At 40.5% G+C, this 18,389-nt stretch overlaps 2 protein-coding genes across 10 annotated transcripts in view; both read right to left on the reverse strand.

Moving 5' to 3' along the window:
• Positions 1-10,437, reverse strand: part of TRIP11 (thyroid hormone receptor interactor 11) — an 81,345-nt gene extending 70,908 nt beyond the window's left edge. The window contains exons 1-4 of the mRNA XM_050953171.1: positions 9,963-10,437; positions 3,790-3,866; positions 3,039-3,149; positions 1,285-1,563 (exon numbers count right to left, since the gene is read on the reverse strand). Of these exons, the coding sequence (XP_050809128.1) occupies positions 1,285-1,563; positions 3,039-3,149; positions 3,790-3,866; positions 9,963-10,101 (606 nt within the window). The 5' untranslated portion in view covers positions 10,102-10,437. The remainder of the gene's footprint in view (positions 1-1,284; positions 1,564-3,038; positions 3,150-3,789; positions 3,867-9,962) is intronic.
• A 4,509-nt stretch (positions 10,438-14,946) lies between these two features.
• ATXN3 (ataxin 3) overlaps positions 14,947-18,389 on the reverse strand; it is a 464,297-nt gene continuing 460,854 nt past the window's right edge. For 8 of the 9 annotated variants that reach the window (XM_050953329.1, XM_050953328.1, XM_050953323.1 and 5 more), the window contains one exon: positions 14,947-18,281. In XM_050953329.1, coding sequence (XP_050809286.1) covers positions 18,187-18,281 — 95 coding nt within the window. In that variant the 3' untranslated portion in view covers positions 14,947-18,186. The remainder of the gene's footprint in view (positions 18,282-18,389) is intronic. The other variant, XM_050953325.1, reaches the window with a different exon arrangement.

Below are 18,389 nucleotides of genomic sequence, written 5' to 3' on the forward strand. Positions count from 1 at the left end.
CCTTCATCAGCATGGATGCATGTCTTCTGGAATGGTGGTTAAAGCATGAAGGGACATATGAATCTTTCACATGTCAGGCACATAAATATCTTGCAAGGCCAGCTACAACAGTGATGTGAGAACGAACACCTGTTCTCCATTTCAGGTGATATTGTGAACAAGAAGCGGGCAGCATTATCTCCTGAAAATGTAAACGAACTTGTTTGTCCGAGCGATTGGCTGAAGTAGGACCAAGTGGACTTGTAGGATCTAAAGTTTTACATTGTTTTACTTCTGAATGCAGTTATTTTTTGTACATAATTCTACATTTCTAAGTTCAACTTTCATGATAAAGAGATTGCACTACAGTAATTGTATTAGGTGAACTGAAAAATACTATTTCTTTTTCTTTTTTCTTTTTTACAGTGCAAATATTTGCAATAAAATAAATATAAAGTGAGCACTGTACACTTGGTATTGTTATAATTGAAATCAATATATTTGAAAACGTAGAAAACATCCAATAATATTTAAATAAATGGTATTATTTTATTGTTTAATCACGCAATTAATTTTTTAATGGCACGATTAATCATGATTAATTTTTTTAAATGGCTTGACAGCCCTACTTATAAAACATTTTTATGATTTTAAGGGGGTGGGAGAGGCTGTATTATTAATACAATGCTGAAGAGTAAAGAAATTCAGTCTCCATAACTAAGTCTTCCTATGGCTCCTTTTCTCAGAAAGTAAAAATAATATTTAGAAATTAGCGTGCTATATATTTTTCAAATCACCATCTACCGGTTAGTTAATCTTTATACCACTTCTGTAAGGCGGGTCTTTATGTATTACCAATTTTTTACTAATGGATAACAGTGACTGAAAGGTACCAAGGATCACCAACCAGCAAAACCAGAATTTGAATGTTTTAGTGCCTGTGGGGATTAATGCAGCACAACTACGGCGCCACAGCTATGCCAGCATAACCCAGCAGTGTAGACATAGCCTTCACCAACAGAAGGGGTTTTTCCGTTGCTGTAGGAACACCACCTCCCTGAGCAACAGTAGTTAGGATGATGGAAGAGTGCTTCCAGCAACCTAGCTGTGTCTACATTGGGGATTAGGTCAGCATAGCTATGTGGTATTCAGGGATGTGGATTTGTAACACCCTTGAGCACAGCAGCTATGTCAACCTAAATACTACTTCTCTACATTTAATTGCTGAACACGAACTTGAACATGACTGGTTTCAAGAGTGACCAATTCACTCAATGTACTAAGTATAGGGAAAAAATCACCCACCTGTGCTATCTGCATCCAGTGGTCAACCTCAGATTCAAGTCTAGAAACTTCATTGGACAGTCTGTTTATTTCTTGCTGGGACCAGATTATATCTCCAAAGTCCATGTCATCCCCTTGAAAACCTGAAGAATGATGTCTAACCACAGGAACAAAGGAAGCTGATGTAGTGGTTGGCGGTAAAACACCAGCTCCTAACTGTGCTGACTGAGCAGCTGTCTGCAACTTCTGCAACTGTTCCTGTAGTGCATTCTGTCTAGCTTTTAGATGGCTGATTTCAACCTAAATATACAGAATACAGTGCATGATTTTAGTAAGAAGAAAATCTCAAAGTATATTCACTTTATCTCTTGTAAATGGATGAAATTTAAACCTGCTATTTGTATTTTCATCTGACATAAAATTACTGAAGTCTCCTTGTTCTTTCACTAGAAAAAAAAATGTTCTCTCTCTAAGTCAATGGAGAGGAATGTTCTTGACTGGCTTCTTATAAAGCAAGGACTCTTGTAAAAACTGCTTCTAAAAATTATTCCTTTACTATTTAAGCACTAGTCAGCTAAAGGCACCATATAAGCAAAGTATCCGCACTGCCCCTTAAAAAGAATGCTTCCCTTGTAAATAAAGGTTTTGGTGTATGCAGCAGGCAAATGTACCTAAATTCTACAGCAAGGCTTCTGAGTGCCAAGTCTCACGACACAGTTAAATATAAAAAGTGGCAGATTTTTTAATTAAATATTAAAATAAAAACAACCAGTACAGGGTTCCTCAGCTTATTTATTTTGATATTAAGATTGAGGTTATTTTATACTCCAACTTTTCAATGTATTGCTGGTTTTGCATTCACAACACACTATATTAAACAAGTCACTCTTAGAGCAAAATAAAATTGTTTACACTAAGATACAGAATGAACAAAATACTACAAATATCTAGATGATGCTTTTCCAACTTCAATATGTCCTTTCTTATGCACATACAAATCAAGGGTCTGATCCTGCTCTTACTGAAGTCAATGGGAGATCTGATATTGACTTCAATGGGTGAAACGCACGTCTCAAAGATATTCTTTCTGCTAAAAATCCGTTCAGTAAAAGCAATTTTTATAAATGCGTTGCTAGTTTTCCTTGTTTAGAAGGCTCTAAAATCTCACATTATACAGTTGCATGCATAGAGGATTACTTTATGCCCAAAAATCCACTTTCCAGAGCTGCGAATGCTGATTTTGTTCCATTTTTAAGTCTACACTTAAACCAAATGGACATCTGAAAGAACAATAGAAATAAACACTTTTAAAGAGAATTTTCTCCTTTCTTATCTATCCTTCCAAAAAGCATGATTTAGGACTATAAAAAAATTTATAATAATATGTGGTGGTTAATCTCCTCTGTTGCTCCTTAGTGGTAATAAAATAGGGAGAAACTGTGACATCAGACAAGATATTTCTGAGGCTATATAGATCAATAGCTACATTATATTAAGTCATCTGGCAGGTGTAAGTGTAAACTGATGTGACGTGATTTGGAAGCATTTTGTGGGTGATTGAGACAATCTGTACATTTATAAGTGAGCAACAGCATAAATGACAGGATGAGCAATAGGATACTTTATACCATGATGAACAACAGTGTGCTGGCTTCTCACCTTTAGAGATTGTATAATAGATATCTTTATCTCTTCAGTAAGTATACAAATAATGTAGCACATTTTTGTTAACCAATAGACATATATTGCCTGAAATTATTTATGCTGCACTGTACCTCTCTTTGCTGCAGCTGATTTCGGTACTCTATGGACAACTGCTTTATCTGAAGCTCTGCTGCTTCATGCTTTTCTTCTAGATCACTGCAAACCTTCTTCAGTCTCTCATTCTAGAAAAGTGCAAAGTGACTATTAATAAATGTAAATAACTAAAGCTTATGTTCCTAAGAAATTTGCTAACGGGAGAAAAAATTAAAATAGCTATGTTGCAGACTTCCCATGTTGTCCTACTTTACTCTTTCAAACTTAAACACCTCTTTGAAATTTAAAATACCCAATATAAAAATCTGGATTGAGGGTTATAGGCCGGAAATTACACCTTCTAGATTAGTTTTGATTTGTGGCCAAGTCTGAAATGCAAACCCAGCTATTCATAAAGCATCTACTTATCTCCTTATCACCCAGAAAAATGCTGAAAACTTACAAGAAACCTGGACTTGAGACCATCTCAGAGCCAGGAGCTATTGTTACATTTCAAGGTCCCACTGTCTGACATGAACAAGGTCAGACTGGAGAAGGCAATCAGTGTAAGAGGTAACAAATCTACAACACACATATGTCCATGCCCACTAAACAAATCTGGCCCTCTGAATGTAATGATGGATTGGGATTTAAACACCATTGTCACCCTCATTTTGAAAGTAAGCATTTTTTTAAAATCTTATTTCTAATACATGTAGAAACAATCAAAATCAGCCTGATCAGCATCCCTTTATTTCGCCTAATTACCTGCATTCCAGAATTGCTTACCTCCAATCTCTGTGTTGCATGAGTACTTTCTATTTCTCTTAGCCTAGAACTGGATACTTGGAGTTCTGTTGGTGCATCTGAAAGATAAAAACAAAAAAAACAAAACAAAACAAAAAAAAAAAACCACTCACATTGTGCTCATCTGAAGTGGCTGTGACAATTCCACAGGAAGAGACACAAAATAGAACTCTCAGGTAAAGAGAATATTTTAAAGTCTTTATTTGGCTTAGTTACATATTATTACTCCTTAAATGTATTAGTTATTTTCCTTTCTATCTCTTAAAAACATTTTATGGACTACAGTGCAAAAAAACCTCTTCAATTCAGGATTTTGGAATATTTTCTGTTATCTAGGCTTTTTTTTTTAAGAAACTTCTTGGAACTAAAGGCAAACTCTAACTTAAACTGTCAATTTATTCCTGTGGCATCTAAAACCACTATTCTAATCTGAAATTATTTAAATGTTCTATTTCACTGTACCTTTTATAATTTTAAACACCTCAATGAAATTCCTCCTATCATATTTTTGCAACACAAAACACATAAATCTCAAGTTGCCTCTAAATGTTTGTCCCATTTCTTCGAGCTTTTTTCAATTTTGCTATACCTTTCCTGAAGGGAGACAACCAAAATTAGAAAAAGCGCAGTATTACAGATGAAGGTATATCACTGTTACATACTGTAGGTAATATTTTCTGCATGATTTTAACCCATTTTAAAAGCACTTCAGTATTCTATTTGTATTTTTTCCTTACTACAGTTGTGTGATGGGGGATATGCCTCTTCATTGAGCATAATGACCACTAGGTGTTCTTCACCAAAGAAGTTTGCAAAATTCAGAGCTGATTATCCATATAACAGAAACGAAGATTATTTAATTTGTCATCATTTTACCAATTCTGCATCCTGCCACCACTGTGTTTAAATTTAACAGGAGCTGCTCACAATCTTCCATAGTTTTTACTAACCAAAATAACTTGGAGCAATTGGGAAATGTGCTCTGTATCATCACATAGGGTCATATGCGATCCAAAATATCCTTCACTTCTTTTAGCCCACTTCCCCCTAGCATTTTTTAAATTTCCTTATGACTATGACCCATTATTACCCTGTCTCTGTTTGGAGGGGCAGGTGTTTGCTACGAGCTACATACACAAAGGGACGTAGAAAGCATGATGCTGAATGTCACAATGCCTAATTTTTAGGCACCTAGAAAATCACAACACTGATTCATAAAGCCCAAGTTAGGTGCTAGGCTCCCTATACAATGCATAGGGCAAGATAGGTGCCTTAGGTTGTGTCTACACTAGCTCTTTTAGTGGTAAAACTCCTGTCAGTCAAGAGGTATAAAAAAAACACCCCCTGACCAGTAAGTTTCACCAAGGAAAGTGCTGCTATGGACTGCACTATGTCAGCAGGAGACACATTCTCACCGACATAGCTACCACCACTTGTTGGGGGTGGTTTAATTATGCCGACGGGAGAGCTCTTTCCCGTCAGCACAGAGGGGCTACATGGGAGACCTTACAGCAGTACCTTTGGGAATCTAACTCTATGTGACTGTTTCTTATTGCTGAATAAACTTTTAATCCATACCAGGATTTTGCCTCTTTCCATAAGGCTGACTTGTTTTTCTTCATACTCCCATGTGATGATTGCATTAAAAATACAAATAAATGATGTCCAATGGGTCACCTTTTGCATACTTTTATTAACTTTTCCCAAAACAAATATGAAGGGCAGATTTTCCTTAACACAAGACAATCTCATTTGACTATATAAGGTTATGATGATTGTTGCATTAAGTATAGTCTATTCCTGGACAGTGTAATAATTGGTTTCCCTGAAAAAACAGGTGAAGCTCTCCACTCTAGTACAATTTATCTTGTATCCCCTTTTTTAGCAGTCAGATATTACATAACACTTCCTTTTACTAGGGAATAATCACTGTTTTTAAAAGTTGTATAGAATACCGTTGGCAGTCCTCTTATTTCACACTTTACTTCATTCGAAACTCTAACAAACAATGCTTGGCGATTTACTGCATTTGTAATCTCCCACCTGCTCTATGTATTTTGCTGCCTCAAGTACGGCAGTCATGCGGCTTTCGGAGGCATGCCTGCAGGATATCCACTGGAAATGCGAATTCAGTGGCATGCCTGTGGGAGGTCTGCCGGTCCCACGCCTTTGGCGTACCCGCTGCCAAACTGCCACCAAAACCGTGGGACCGGCGGACCTCCCACAGGCAGCCTGACTGCCGCCCTCACAGTGACTGGCAGGCCGCCCCCTGCGGCTTGCTGCCCCAGGCACGCGCCTGGTGCACTGGTGCCTGGAACCGCCCTTGCAAACTGTACTTACATGAACATGCCTAGTCTGCCTAGATATTCAGCAGATAGAACAGTGTTGCTCAAAGTGATACACTTTGGCTGGCGTTGGGTTACCTCCACCTAGGAGCAGCAGGGACATGTCATCAGTTGCGGGGAGCCACCTGAGGTGAGTGCCACCCGAAGCCAGCACCCCACATCTTCTCCCGTACCCAACCCCTAGTCCTGAGCCCCCTCCCACGCCCAAAAACTCTCTCCCTCTTGGTTAACCTGAATTTTTGACTTACTGGTACCCCCCACCCCATTTGCCCAACATGCCAGATAACAAAGCTTGTACTGTAATATAAGCTTGGGAATGTTAAAACAATTATTAAATCTAAAACTGTAAGTAGATCTTTCAGAGTAGAGGGAAATAGACCATCTTTTCTCAGAGTATACTGCCGCCATCAGAACAAATTCCTCTCTCTTTTGGGGCATTTTTATATTGGCAGTCCTGTAACCAAAATATCTTCATCCCATTTAATATTGGAGCCACTTAATACTGGAACAGCCTGCCTGCAGAGAATTCTTACTTTGATGATTACCCACTTCATAAGATCAAACTTGTGAAATTATGTTATTTAAATCCAAATTCTGGTCCCACTATTGGTAACAACAAAACAATTAAAATCACAAAGGCTTCAATTAAAGAGTATTTCTCTAACAAAGCCATAATTTTCAGATGTAATATTATGTTAACTATATTAATATATGTATATTTTCACCATGTTAGGCAGATAGCTATAAGGCAAAGTCAAATGTTTAATTTAAAAAGCTTAAATGCCTTGGAAAAATTAAACACCAATACTAAAACAGACATAGAATTAACACTGTGTCTGACTGTCATTGAACTGATTGTACATTACATCCCTTTTGTTCCCCCTTTGCTTCTTTCTTTCATTTTAGATTATAAGTTCTTTCAGACAATGACTGTGTTTTCCTATTTTGTTGTACTTAATGCAGTGGGCTCCAATCTTGATTGGATTTTTTGGGCACTACTGTAACATAAATAAGAAAAATTTCAATTATATTAAAGCCTTGCCTGGGAGACACGTCAGACTTACAATCACATACATATGTGGAAAATACTGAACTAGCAATTTGTTTGCAGTTTTAGAAAACTTCCCCCATTCTAAATGGAACCGATCAAGCCAAGCTGTAGATAAACTGAATAAACATAATAAGCCAAAGACAAGTTTGATATGCTTTCAAACCTGGTCAACAAAGTACCCTAATGCAATTCCAACACTTCAGGACAACAAAATAAGAACAGGAACAGGACACATGCCAATAACTTTTGCAATATATATACCTCTAAATAAGTTTATACTGTACTTAGTTTGCTTTGCTAAGTTTATTTTCCACAGAGCCCAGATAGTATGGTGTGCACAGAATAAGAACTTGAGAGAAGTGCAGGAGTGAAATCAGGAAGGCCAAATCACACTTGGAGTTGCAGCTAGCAAGAGATGTTAAGAGTAACAAGAACGGATTCTTCAGGTATGTTAGCAATAAGAAGAAAGTCAAGGGAAGTGTGGGTCCCTTACTGAATGAGGGAGGCAACTTAGTGACAGAGGATGTGCAAAAAGCTGAAGTACTCAATGCTTTTTTTGCCTGTCTTCACGAACAAGGTCCACGCCCAGACTGCTGCACTGGGCAGCACAGCATGGAGAGGAGGTGACCAGCCCTCTGTAGAAAAAGAAGTGGTTCAGGACTATTCAGAAAAGCTGGACGAACACAAGTCCATGGGGCCGGATGTGCTGCATCCAAAGGTGCTAAAGGAGTTGGCGGATGTGATTGCAGAGCCATTGGTCGTTATCTTTGAAAACGCATGGTGATTGGGGGAGGTCCCAGATGACTGGAAAAAGGCTAATGTAGTGCCCATCTTTAAAAAAGGGAAGGAGGAGGTACCGGGGAACAACAGGCCAGTCAGCCTCACCTCAGTCCCTGGAAAAATCATGGAGCAGGTCCTCAAGGAATCAATTCTGAAGCACTTAGAGGAGAGGAAAGTGATCAGGAACAGCATGGATTCACTAAGGGCAAGTCATACTTGACTAACCTAATTACCTTCTATGATGAGATAACTGGCTTTGTGGATGAGGGGAAAGAAGTGGATGTGTTATTCCTTGACTTTAGCAAAGCTTTTGAAATGGTCTCCCACAGTATTCTTGCCGGCAAGTTAAAGATGTATGGATTGGATGAATGGACTATAAAGGTGGAAAGAAAGCTGGCTAGATCGTTGGGCTCAACAGGTAGCAATCAATGGCTCCATGTCTAGTTGGCAGCCGGTATCAAGCAGAGTGCCCCAAGGGTTGGTTCTGGGGCTGGATTTGTTCAATATCTTAATTAATGATCTGGAGGATGGTGTGGACTGCACTCTCAGCAAGTTTACAGATGACACTAAACTGGGAGGAGTTCTAGATATGCTGAAGGATAGGGGAAGGATACAGAGGGACCTAGAAAAATTAGAGGATTAGGCCAAAAGAAACCTGATGAGGTTCAGCAAGAACAAGTGCAGAGTCCTGTACTTAGGATGGAAGAATCCCATGCATTGCTACAGACTAGGAACTGAATGGCTAGGCAGCCATTCTGCAGAAAAGGGCCTAGGGGTTACAGTGGACGAGAAGCTGGATATGAGTCGACAGTGTGCCCTTGTTGTCAAGAAGGCTAACAGCATTTTGGGCTGTATAAGTAGGGGCATTGCCAGCAGATCGAGAGACGTGATCATTCCCCTCTATTTGACATTAGTGAGGCCTCATCTGGAGTACTGTGTCCCAGTGGGCCCCATACTACAAGAAGGATGTGGAAAGATTTGAAAGAGTCCAACGGAGGGTAACAAAAATGATTAGTGGGCTGGAGCACATGACTTATGAAGAGAGGCTAAAAGAACCAGGATTGTTAAGTTTGCAGAAGAGAAGAATGAGGGGAGATTTGATAGCTGCTTTCAACTACCTGAAAGGGGGTTCCAAAGAGGATGGATCTAGACTCCTCTCAGTGGTAGCAGATGACAGAACAAGGAGTAATGGTCTCAAGTTGCAGTGGAGGAGGTTTAGGTTGGATATTAGGAAAAACTTTTTCACTCAGAGTGGTGAAGCACTGGAATGGGTTACCTAGGGAGGTGGTGGAATCTCCTTCCTTAGAGGTTTTTAAGGTCAGGCTTGACAAAGCCCTGGCTAGGATGATTTAGTTGGGGGATTGGTCCTGCTCGGAGCAAGGGGTTGGACTAGATGACCTCTGGAGGTCCCTTCCAACCCTGATATTCTGTATTCTATGAGAAAAAAGGAAGAGAGAGAGAGAGAGAGAGAGAGAGAACCCTTCTAGAAAAAACACATAGAAGTAATTTGTCACAGCAAATTTTAGTTGTTTTGATCTGCAGTGTTAATGCTACCCCTCACCAACTCCAATAGGTGTAACAACAAACTCCACTAGCACTAAACATTTTATTTCTCTTTATTACTGTTAAAAAAGGAAAATGAAGGTAGCAATTCTCTGGTTAAATTGGTATACTCCAGTAAGACACTTAAAATCTCAGTCATGTTTATCTCTAAATTCAGGTGGTCTAGCTAGTCAGTCCTAAATAAACTGTTACCCACTTACAACAATTGCTATATCTCTTCATTATCAATATGATATCAGATGAGTACATGGTACTAAACACACATATAAAACATCACAGCCCATAGAGCTGACAACCTTTCCCCAGCACTCAGTGCCCCCCGGCTCCACACTCATCGCAGAGGGTTGGCACCCTCCATGGGCACCGCAGCAATTCCTGTTTCCTCCCCGCCCCCCCCCCCCCCGGCCCTCTCTTACCTCCCACTTCCTCGGTGCCCTCCAGCAGGATGTCTTTGGTGAAGCTGGAGATCTGGCCGGTAAGGGAGGACAAGCTGCCCCCTACCTGCCCCAAGGACTGGCCCAGCCCCGAGCCCAGGCCCCCTAACCAGGAGGCCATCTCTGCTGCTGCTCCTCAACAGACTCCAACTGTCCTCAACGCTGGCCAGAGGCCTCCCCGAGGCAGCACCTGCACCAGGGGTGGCGCCGGAGCCCAGAACAGCTCGGCCCCGGCTCGCTATCTACCCCGGGGGCTGGGCAGCCTGGGCTCGGAGAGCCGGCTCCTGCCACCCCGCACGCTCAGGAAAGCCCGGGCTCCTGCGGGCGCCTAGTGAAAGAGTCCCAGCGCCCCGGCCATTACTCCCTGCCCGCTCGAAGCTCGGCTTCAGCGGCTCCTCCCGGCAGCTTCAGGCGCTGCCACCTCAACGGACGCCATGACACCTCCGAGTCCGCACAGACTCTCTGCATAACCATAGAGAATGGCTACGTGAGGCTAGAGCGGCGTCACAACTACTAGGACGTGTACACAGCAGCAAAGGCGCTCGGGATAGTGGCGGTCGAACAGCATATTCGGGCCAGGTGTAGGTTAGCGGCGTGTGCTGCCGCCGGAGCTCGCTCCCCGGGCACCTGGCCGGGGCCTCTGCTTCACCGACAGTCCGCCACCGCCACTCACCGGGTGGCATAGCACCGGCCGCACGGGGCATCCAAACTTAGCCGCTTCCACTGCCAGGCGCCCTTGGTCTCTTCTCATTTGTGCGAAGACTCCGCTAGGGTGACCGGACAGCAAGTGTGAAAAATCGGGACAAGGGTGCGGGGCGGGGGGGAGGGGAATAGGAGCTTATATAAGAAAAAGACCCAAAAAATCAGGACTGTCCCTTTAAAATCAGGCCATCTGGTCACCCTAGACTCCGCCAGCTGCGCACAAACCTGGACCCCGGGGAGTACCCAAGTCCCTCACATGAGCCCTTCACACCCTGCCAGCTGCACACAAACCTGGACCCCGGGGAGTACCCAAGTCCCTCACATGAGCCCTTCACACCCTGCCAGCTGCGCAAAAACCTGGACCCCGGGGAGTACCCAAGTCCCTCACATGAGCCCTTCACACCCTGCCAGCTGTGCACACACCTGGCCCCCAGGGAGTATCCAAGCCGCTCGCACCATGCCAGCTGTGCACACACCTGGCCCCCAGGGAGTACCCAAGCCCCTCACACAAGCCCTTCACACCATGACAGCTACACAAATCCCTGACGGTCCCCGAACCCTTTCCATCCCACCAACTATGCACAAACGTGGCCCTTGGGGAGTCCCCGAGCCACTCCCACCCCACCAGGTATGCACACAGATGGCCCCTAGGGAGTCCCCTCACACTCCGCCAGCTACGCACACACCTGGCCCCCGGGGAGTACCTGTACCCCTCGCACCCAGCTAGCTACACACACACCTGGCCCCTGGAGAGACCCCTTGCATCCCGCCAGCTATGCACACATCTGGCCCCTGATGATCCCCCTTGCACCCCACCAGCTGCGTACAAACCTGGCCCCCGGGGAGTACCCGAGCCCCTCGCACCACGCCAGCTCCTACACACAGACCTGGCCAGCAGGGAGTCCCCGAGCCCCTGGCACTCCGCCAGCTATGCACACACCTGGCCACCAGGGAGTCTGCGAGCCCCTCGCACCTCACCTGCTATGCACACACCTGGCCCCTGGGGAGTCACCTCGCACCCCACTAGCTATACAGAAATCTGGCCCCTAGGGGAGTACCCAAGCCCCTCACACCCTGACAGCTACATACAGACCTGGCCCCCAGGGAGTCCATGAGCCCTTCACACCCTGCCAGCTACACACAGATCTGGCCCCCGGGGAGTCCTCGGGCTGAGCCCCTCACATCTCGCCTGCAACACACAAACCTGGCCCTTGGGGAGTCATCTGGTATCCCACCAGTCACACACACACTGGACCCAGGGGAGTTCCTGAGCCCCCACTCTCACACCACGCCAGCTACACACAATATCACACAAATCAAAGAACCTCACCCAATAATTTTTACATGAAGCCCATATTTTCTGTTTGAACTATAGAATATCCTTTAAAATGATATCCACTCTTAACTAGACTGTCCAGATAGTTGTTCCAATAGTTACCCTCTCCATTAAAAATGTGCACCCGAATAGTCTGAATTTTCTGAGCTTCAGCTTCCAGCCACTGGATCTCATGTCTTCTGCCAGAGTAAAGAGCCATCTTCCTCTCAGAAATCTCTTCCCCATGTAGAGCGTGTGGCGTATCACGATAGTCACCTATTAACCTTCTCTTACCCATTGGGCTTCTTAAATCTCTCACAATAACTCTTGTTTTCTAGACTAACTTTCTGTAGCTCTTTTCTGAATCTTTTCCAGTTTTCAACATCCTTTTTGATGTTTGGACTGCAGAACTGACACAATATTCCAGTAAGGGTCTCAATAATGCTGTATAACAGAGGTAATATCATCTTTCTACTCTTAATATTCCCCTGCTTATACACCCAAGAATTGTAATTAACCCTCTTAGCTACAGCTTAACTCTGAGAGGTCATGTTCAGTTGGTTAGCTGCTGTGACTGCTAAAGTAAGTCCTTTTGAGAGTTACTGTTCCAGGACACAGTCCCATCCTATAAATGTGAGCTCCATTCTTTGTTCTTAGCTGCACGATCTTTCATTTCACAGTGTTAAATCATGTGCTCTTCATATCAGCTCATGTTATCAAGTGATCTTGGTTAGGCTCATCCACATTATTATTTACAGTTCCACCAACTTTTGTGTCATCTGCAAATTTGACCAGCCCTGATTTGTTTTTTTCCAGATCATTGATAAAGATCTTAAACTGCATTGGACCAGAGAACAGATTCTTACAGATCCCCTCTAGAAACACCTCCATTGGCTGATGAATCCCCATTCACAGTTACTTTTTGAGATCTCTCTGTTAGCCAATTTTTAATCCATTCAATACGGACTACGTTAATTTTGTATACAGAATATAGAGATCTGATCACAATAAACTATGGAACTTATCTTTATTTTCATCACTCATGCATCAGCCTTTGTCAGAATTTAATCTCTGTTTAAAATGGTCACATTAAAGGTAATACATATAAAATGCTTCTCTATTTGAATTTACTTTATTATATCCAGACTCTGATCATTATTACAACAGGTGTTTCTGTACAGTTAATATAGGAAAATGTTTAATAGCTTTTCAGATGTTATCAGATATTAAGTGATCATTAATACAAGATACCCTGAGTTTATAAGGGCCATCCTTGTCCCATTACAGTCATTCTCTCACCAGAAGGCATACATTAGCCTGATCATTATCATTTCCATTAATTGGTACCCAAACAAAAAAAAGTTTATTTTGTGTAATTGCAAAATTACTGAGAGTTCTTCTGGGTACTGTTCTATGAATAGCTCACAGATGAGACTGTGACAGCAACCTTCATTGGTCTCCTTGTTCATTCACTGATCTGTCAGTAAATGACACTGCATCAGAGGCATGCAGACAAACAAAGCTATTACCCCACATTCAGACCGATGCGTCACCCAAAACCATAAACTGGGCCAATAAAACCCTATGATTAATGTGAAACTTATCCCACGTACTCATACTTGCCTATTAATAGTATATTGTCATGAAATTTAAGCCTTAAATATAGGTAGTATAAGAAAAAAATTACAAATTCTCACACTAACAGGTATTTTCAGGAAATATTTAGGTTTTTTTAAGTTTAAGATTAAGCTTTTAAAAAAAAATCATTCCTAGACAGCATGGACTTGTTTTTTAAATTAATCACAGCCCTTCTCCCCAAAGAAACTATATATCCATTCAGCTTTTCCATAATAATAAAAAGACATTCCTGAAACAACATAATTGGGGAGCAGCCACAGTCTTACAGACAATGCATCAATATAAGGTGCAGGTATAAAATTTATATTTATATTGTTACTAAACTAGCCAGGGATTTGGATGGCTTATTGGAACTGGTTTGAATTCAGCCACTTTAGTAGATATCAGGTTATTACTCAGGGGTAAGTAATAGGGGGGTTAAGTGATGCTGTAAAATGAGACAAAACAACCCCCCCCACACACACACACACCACAACTGAAATCTTAACTGTACAGAGAAGTCAATAACTCAGTAGGCACAGAGTGAACACCTGAGTGGCTGATTTGGGTTGAGGCATGTTGTTGGGGCTGTGAAAAAAAATGCCTGTACTATAGTTTTGGTGAAGTTAAATAACTTTACTCTCTGAGGAAATTCACTTTCCTTAGAAATGGAAATAGCTATCAAAGTGGAATCAGCTTTTCAGTCATGTGAATGAACTTGTTGAGTTAAACTTTGTAATTATGGGTTGGACATGGCCCCACCTTACATATAGGATAAATGTAAAGAAGCCATTGTAACAAGGTGGCTGAAACAATAACATTAGCACCCAAAATATAGGCACATGGACATTCTGAGCAAAAGCTGATCATATGGCCCTATGGGTTTGACTGGTGGAAATGTTTTGAGGTAGGGGAGGCTGTCTGAGAGAAAGCCATGAAGACAGTAACAGAAGGCTGGTAAGAAAGCTTTACTGACAGAAAGCTAAGAGAAAAGGCTTTCGGAGTATAGAGTGCTGGCTGGAAAGGTAGGCTTAGAATAGCATTTATAGTGCAGAGTTTATATTATAGTGCCTAACATTAACCATAATTAAGCATGATTGTGACCTGGCCTGAAACTGTTATAGCATGATCATTTCCTTACCTGGGAAGACAGAAAAAAAGTTACAATCATTTTACAGAATTGTGTTTTAATTCTGTAGCTACTCAACATAGATATCACTTTTTCTTCCCTGACTTCTGTGGACAGAATAACATACTACATCACATGGACCACAATAATGATAAAGATGATAATTTTTGTAGGATAGTCAGGATTTAAAGATCTTACGAATGTCAGACTAGAACAAAAATGATTTATTCTCCTGCATAATGGGCTCTCTACTAACGCTACAACATTAGGATGAAACTTCAGCTTCAAAAGATGGCTATTGCTAGCAAAAGACTCAAATAGTTTAAACTTTATTTACAAAAGTGTTTCACAATTTATACATGTCAGTAAGTGCTTATCACTTAGAGAATGCACATTGAGAAAATGAGATCAGTTTTTATTGATGGCTTCTTGGCAGCTCCACACATTCTGTACTTTGGATCTACACTGTAATATGTATATTGTCACTAGTTCATATTCACCTTTTCCTTTGGTGCAATTAATGTATGTAGCCTCCAGGGCTACCTCCTAACTGATTCACTAACAGGTCACCAGTCTGAGTGAGCTTATTACTTCTCAAAAGGCCAAGTGCACAATTAGCTCACTTAATTTTTAGATGATACTGTTTATTGAAAGGAATATGGCTATCCATAACATCTGATTCACCCTGCTGTGCCTTTTAAGCATTATATGATCTTACATTTCTTGTATGCTACAATACTTAGGCAGTGAGGTGGTTTGAGGATCGATTTAGTGCTTTAATCATGAACTTCTATGCTTTAGTGATTATAAAAACAAATAATTAACAACACTAGAATATAGGAATTCAGATTTTTATATAGAATGCTACAATATATAGCCAAAGAAATATTAATTTATAACATAACATAACTGAAGAGGAAGTTAGCAATTACCATGTCTTAAAAAAGAAGTCTTTTAACCAGACTTTACAAATCTGTATCCATTTATAAAGATAAAACCCTGCATTTTAAATTAAGTCAAATAAGTTCATCCAGCTATTGTCTGCCTCATGCCAAAAAGGAGAATGTTTATGACAGGCAAAATGTAGGCAGAAAAAAAGAAAAGTCACGATGAATTTCCAGCCACACAAAAACAGTATATCATGCTTTATATGCATCCTTTTTCACTTTCATTTATAAGGAGCAGTCAATCTTGAAGCTGAAATCTATACTGATAGGTTTGTGCAGCCATTCGGGGGAGGAGGGGGGGAGGGTGAGAAGGATGGTGGGGTTTTTTTTGTTTTTTTTTTTTTTTTAAAGCAGCGATTTTGTTTTAAAAACTTGGTGCAGCAGGCATGGCAAAGGAGTTAATCTGTTAGTCAATTAGGTAGACTGAAATGCACAACAGTATTGCCTACCAAGGATGAGAATGGTGGAACTAAAAAGCAATTCTAAAAAGCATTACTTGTCCTCTGGTCAAATCCACATTGCCTTACTTATGCAAGTGGTCCTACTGAAATCAGTGGAAATTAAGCATACAAGTAAAGGAAACAGAATTTAGCCTAAGGATCTCTTTTACAGTAATATTCTAAGCCATCAAGAAGCCATCATTCTATACAAATCTTTACCAAAACATAACGGCCCTTTTATATACAGTACTATTCTGTGCTGAACGTTTATTTCCATCTAATTATAATTCACTCTACCTAATTATAATTAAATACATTACTATGGTGCAATAGTATAATTTTAAAATATTTTGGTAAAGAAATCAAATGTATAGTTTCAAAAAAATATTCTTAGAATGTCTGTGGCAACTGCTTACATACTAAATGAAAAACAACTTACACCCATACATCTATAACATATTTCCATATAATTTATATGTAAACAGAATTTATAGTTAAAGCACCATTTATGAAAAAGGAACATGTTTAAAATGTTGCAGTAAAGTTGAAAGCCAAATTTGGTCACTCTGTCACACATTCATCTTGAGTATCAAAGGGTAAGTTTTACAACTGATTGAACAAGCTAGCTTGCATACTTTGCTCCCCATTTTTCTCAGTAACAGAAACAACATGATAAACAAATTGTAAGGTGCATGAATGAAGGCCATTCCTGAAAAAGCTGTAAAATTCTGACAAAATAGAAAATATTCATAAAAACATTTGAGAAAAAACATGTGCACACATACAAACATAAACAGTCAGTCTTAACAAAGCTACTTGCACAGGGATCATTTCAGATTGCAGGAATGCTCCTTAGATATGTGGCACTGAAGTTATGGGATCTAAATCTCTTTCTCCCACCCCCACTCTCAACAAAGCTTGATGAACTAACTAACCAGGGAAAAGACAGATATTCTTACTAGTAGTGTGAAGGAAGAAATGGTGAGAGGCCAAGGTAAAGGGAGGAACTCAGAGAGAAAAAACAGAAGACAAAACAGGAGAAGTAGACACAAGAATAAACTGTTTAGCCCACTGCCAACACATTATGTCTCTATCACAGAAAAAAGTACCATCTCCAGTAAAGCCAACTTTGGCATTCAGTGGGAAGAGTATGAAGAGGGAGCCAAATCATCTGACCTAAAGTAAGAGAACTGGAGAAATCTTTGACATGAACCTTCCTTTAATGATGATTTTCAAATAATGCTAAAGGTACTGCAAGTACAAAAAATGTAGATCTTAAATCATTAAGATAATGCTACCTAAGTTATAATTACAAATATATTGAAGATTTTTCTTTTCAACTGCCAAGACCTCATGGTTTTGTGTTTCTCCTGCAGAAATGATCCTATCACAAGCACAAAACAGCAAAGTAGAGAGCTCTGTTCTAGGTTCTGGGAAGCGAAACACCATCAATTCTTGCAGGAGAAACACAGAACCATGAACTCAGGTCCTAGAGGGTAAAAGATTGAATTAATTTTTTTTAATTTTAAAATGTGCTTACTGGTTTTAAAATTTGTCCATATTTTCTATTAATGATTTAAGAGCCTAACTTTTTTGTATTTATTTTTAAATTATTATTGAATGGCATCTGAGTTCACTGATAAGAAAACTGTGCTAACTTAGTAATTTTGTGCTGAATTCTCCAAGCAGCTGACAGTTAATAAAAAAGGAAGGTAAATTATACTTGCCCCTTATTTGGGGCATCCAACACACAGGCCCTGAGCCTACAAGACACTTAACTCTGCTCACTTGAATAATCCTCCTGAAGTCAATGAAACTACTCACCTGAGCAAAATTATGCATGTGTTGAAGTGTTTTGCAGCATCAGGGCCATAATTTCTAAATTGGTGCAATATTTTTGTTATTTTCAGATACTCTTTTAACTCTGACCCCCATCTTTTCATCTGTGGTAAGACAATATCCTGTGTCTCTGAAATGAACCCTGCTTGTACAGCATCCACACAAGAATATTATAATGGAGACTGAGTGTTCTAACTAAAGAAAAAACATTATTTTGTCATTTCTTTTCTTCTGTATTCAGGCAGTTCCTAACAGTTTCCAAGGACATATTCATGGCTGCTTGAAGCATGTCTTCTTCACTCATATCGCCTCCTGCCAGAAGACAAACATACACAAAATACTTATGTCTAATTACTTCTGGAATGCAGCTATAAAAAAGTAAACATTTTTCATATCACTTCTTGCCTCTTGTTTCTATTT

Source organism: Gopherus flavomarginatus, chromosome 5 (assembly GCF_025201925.1).
Source record: "Gopherus flavomarginatus isolate rGopFla2 chromosome 5, rGopFla2.mat.asm, whole genome shotgun sequence".
Classification (NCBI taxonomy): domain Eukaryota; kingdom Metazoa; phylum Chordata; order Testudines; family Testudinidae; genus Gopherus; species Gopherus flavomarginatus.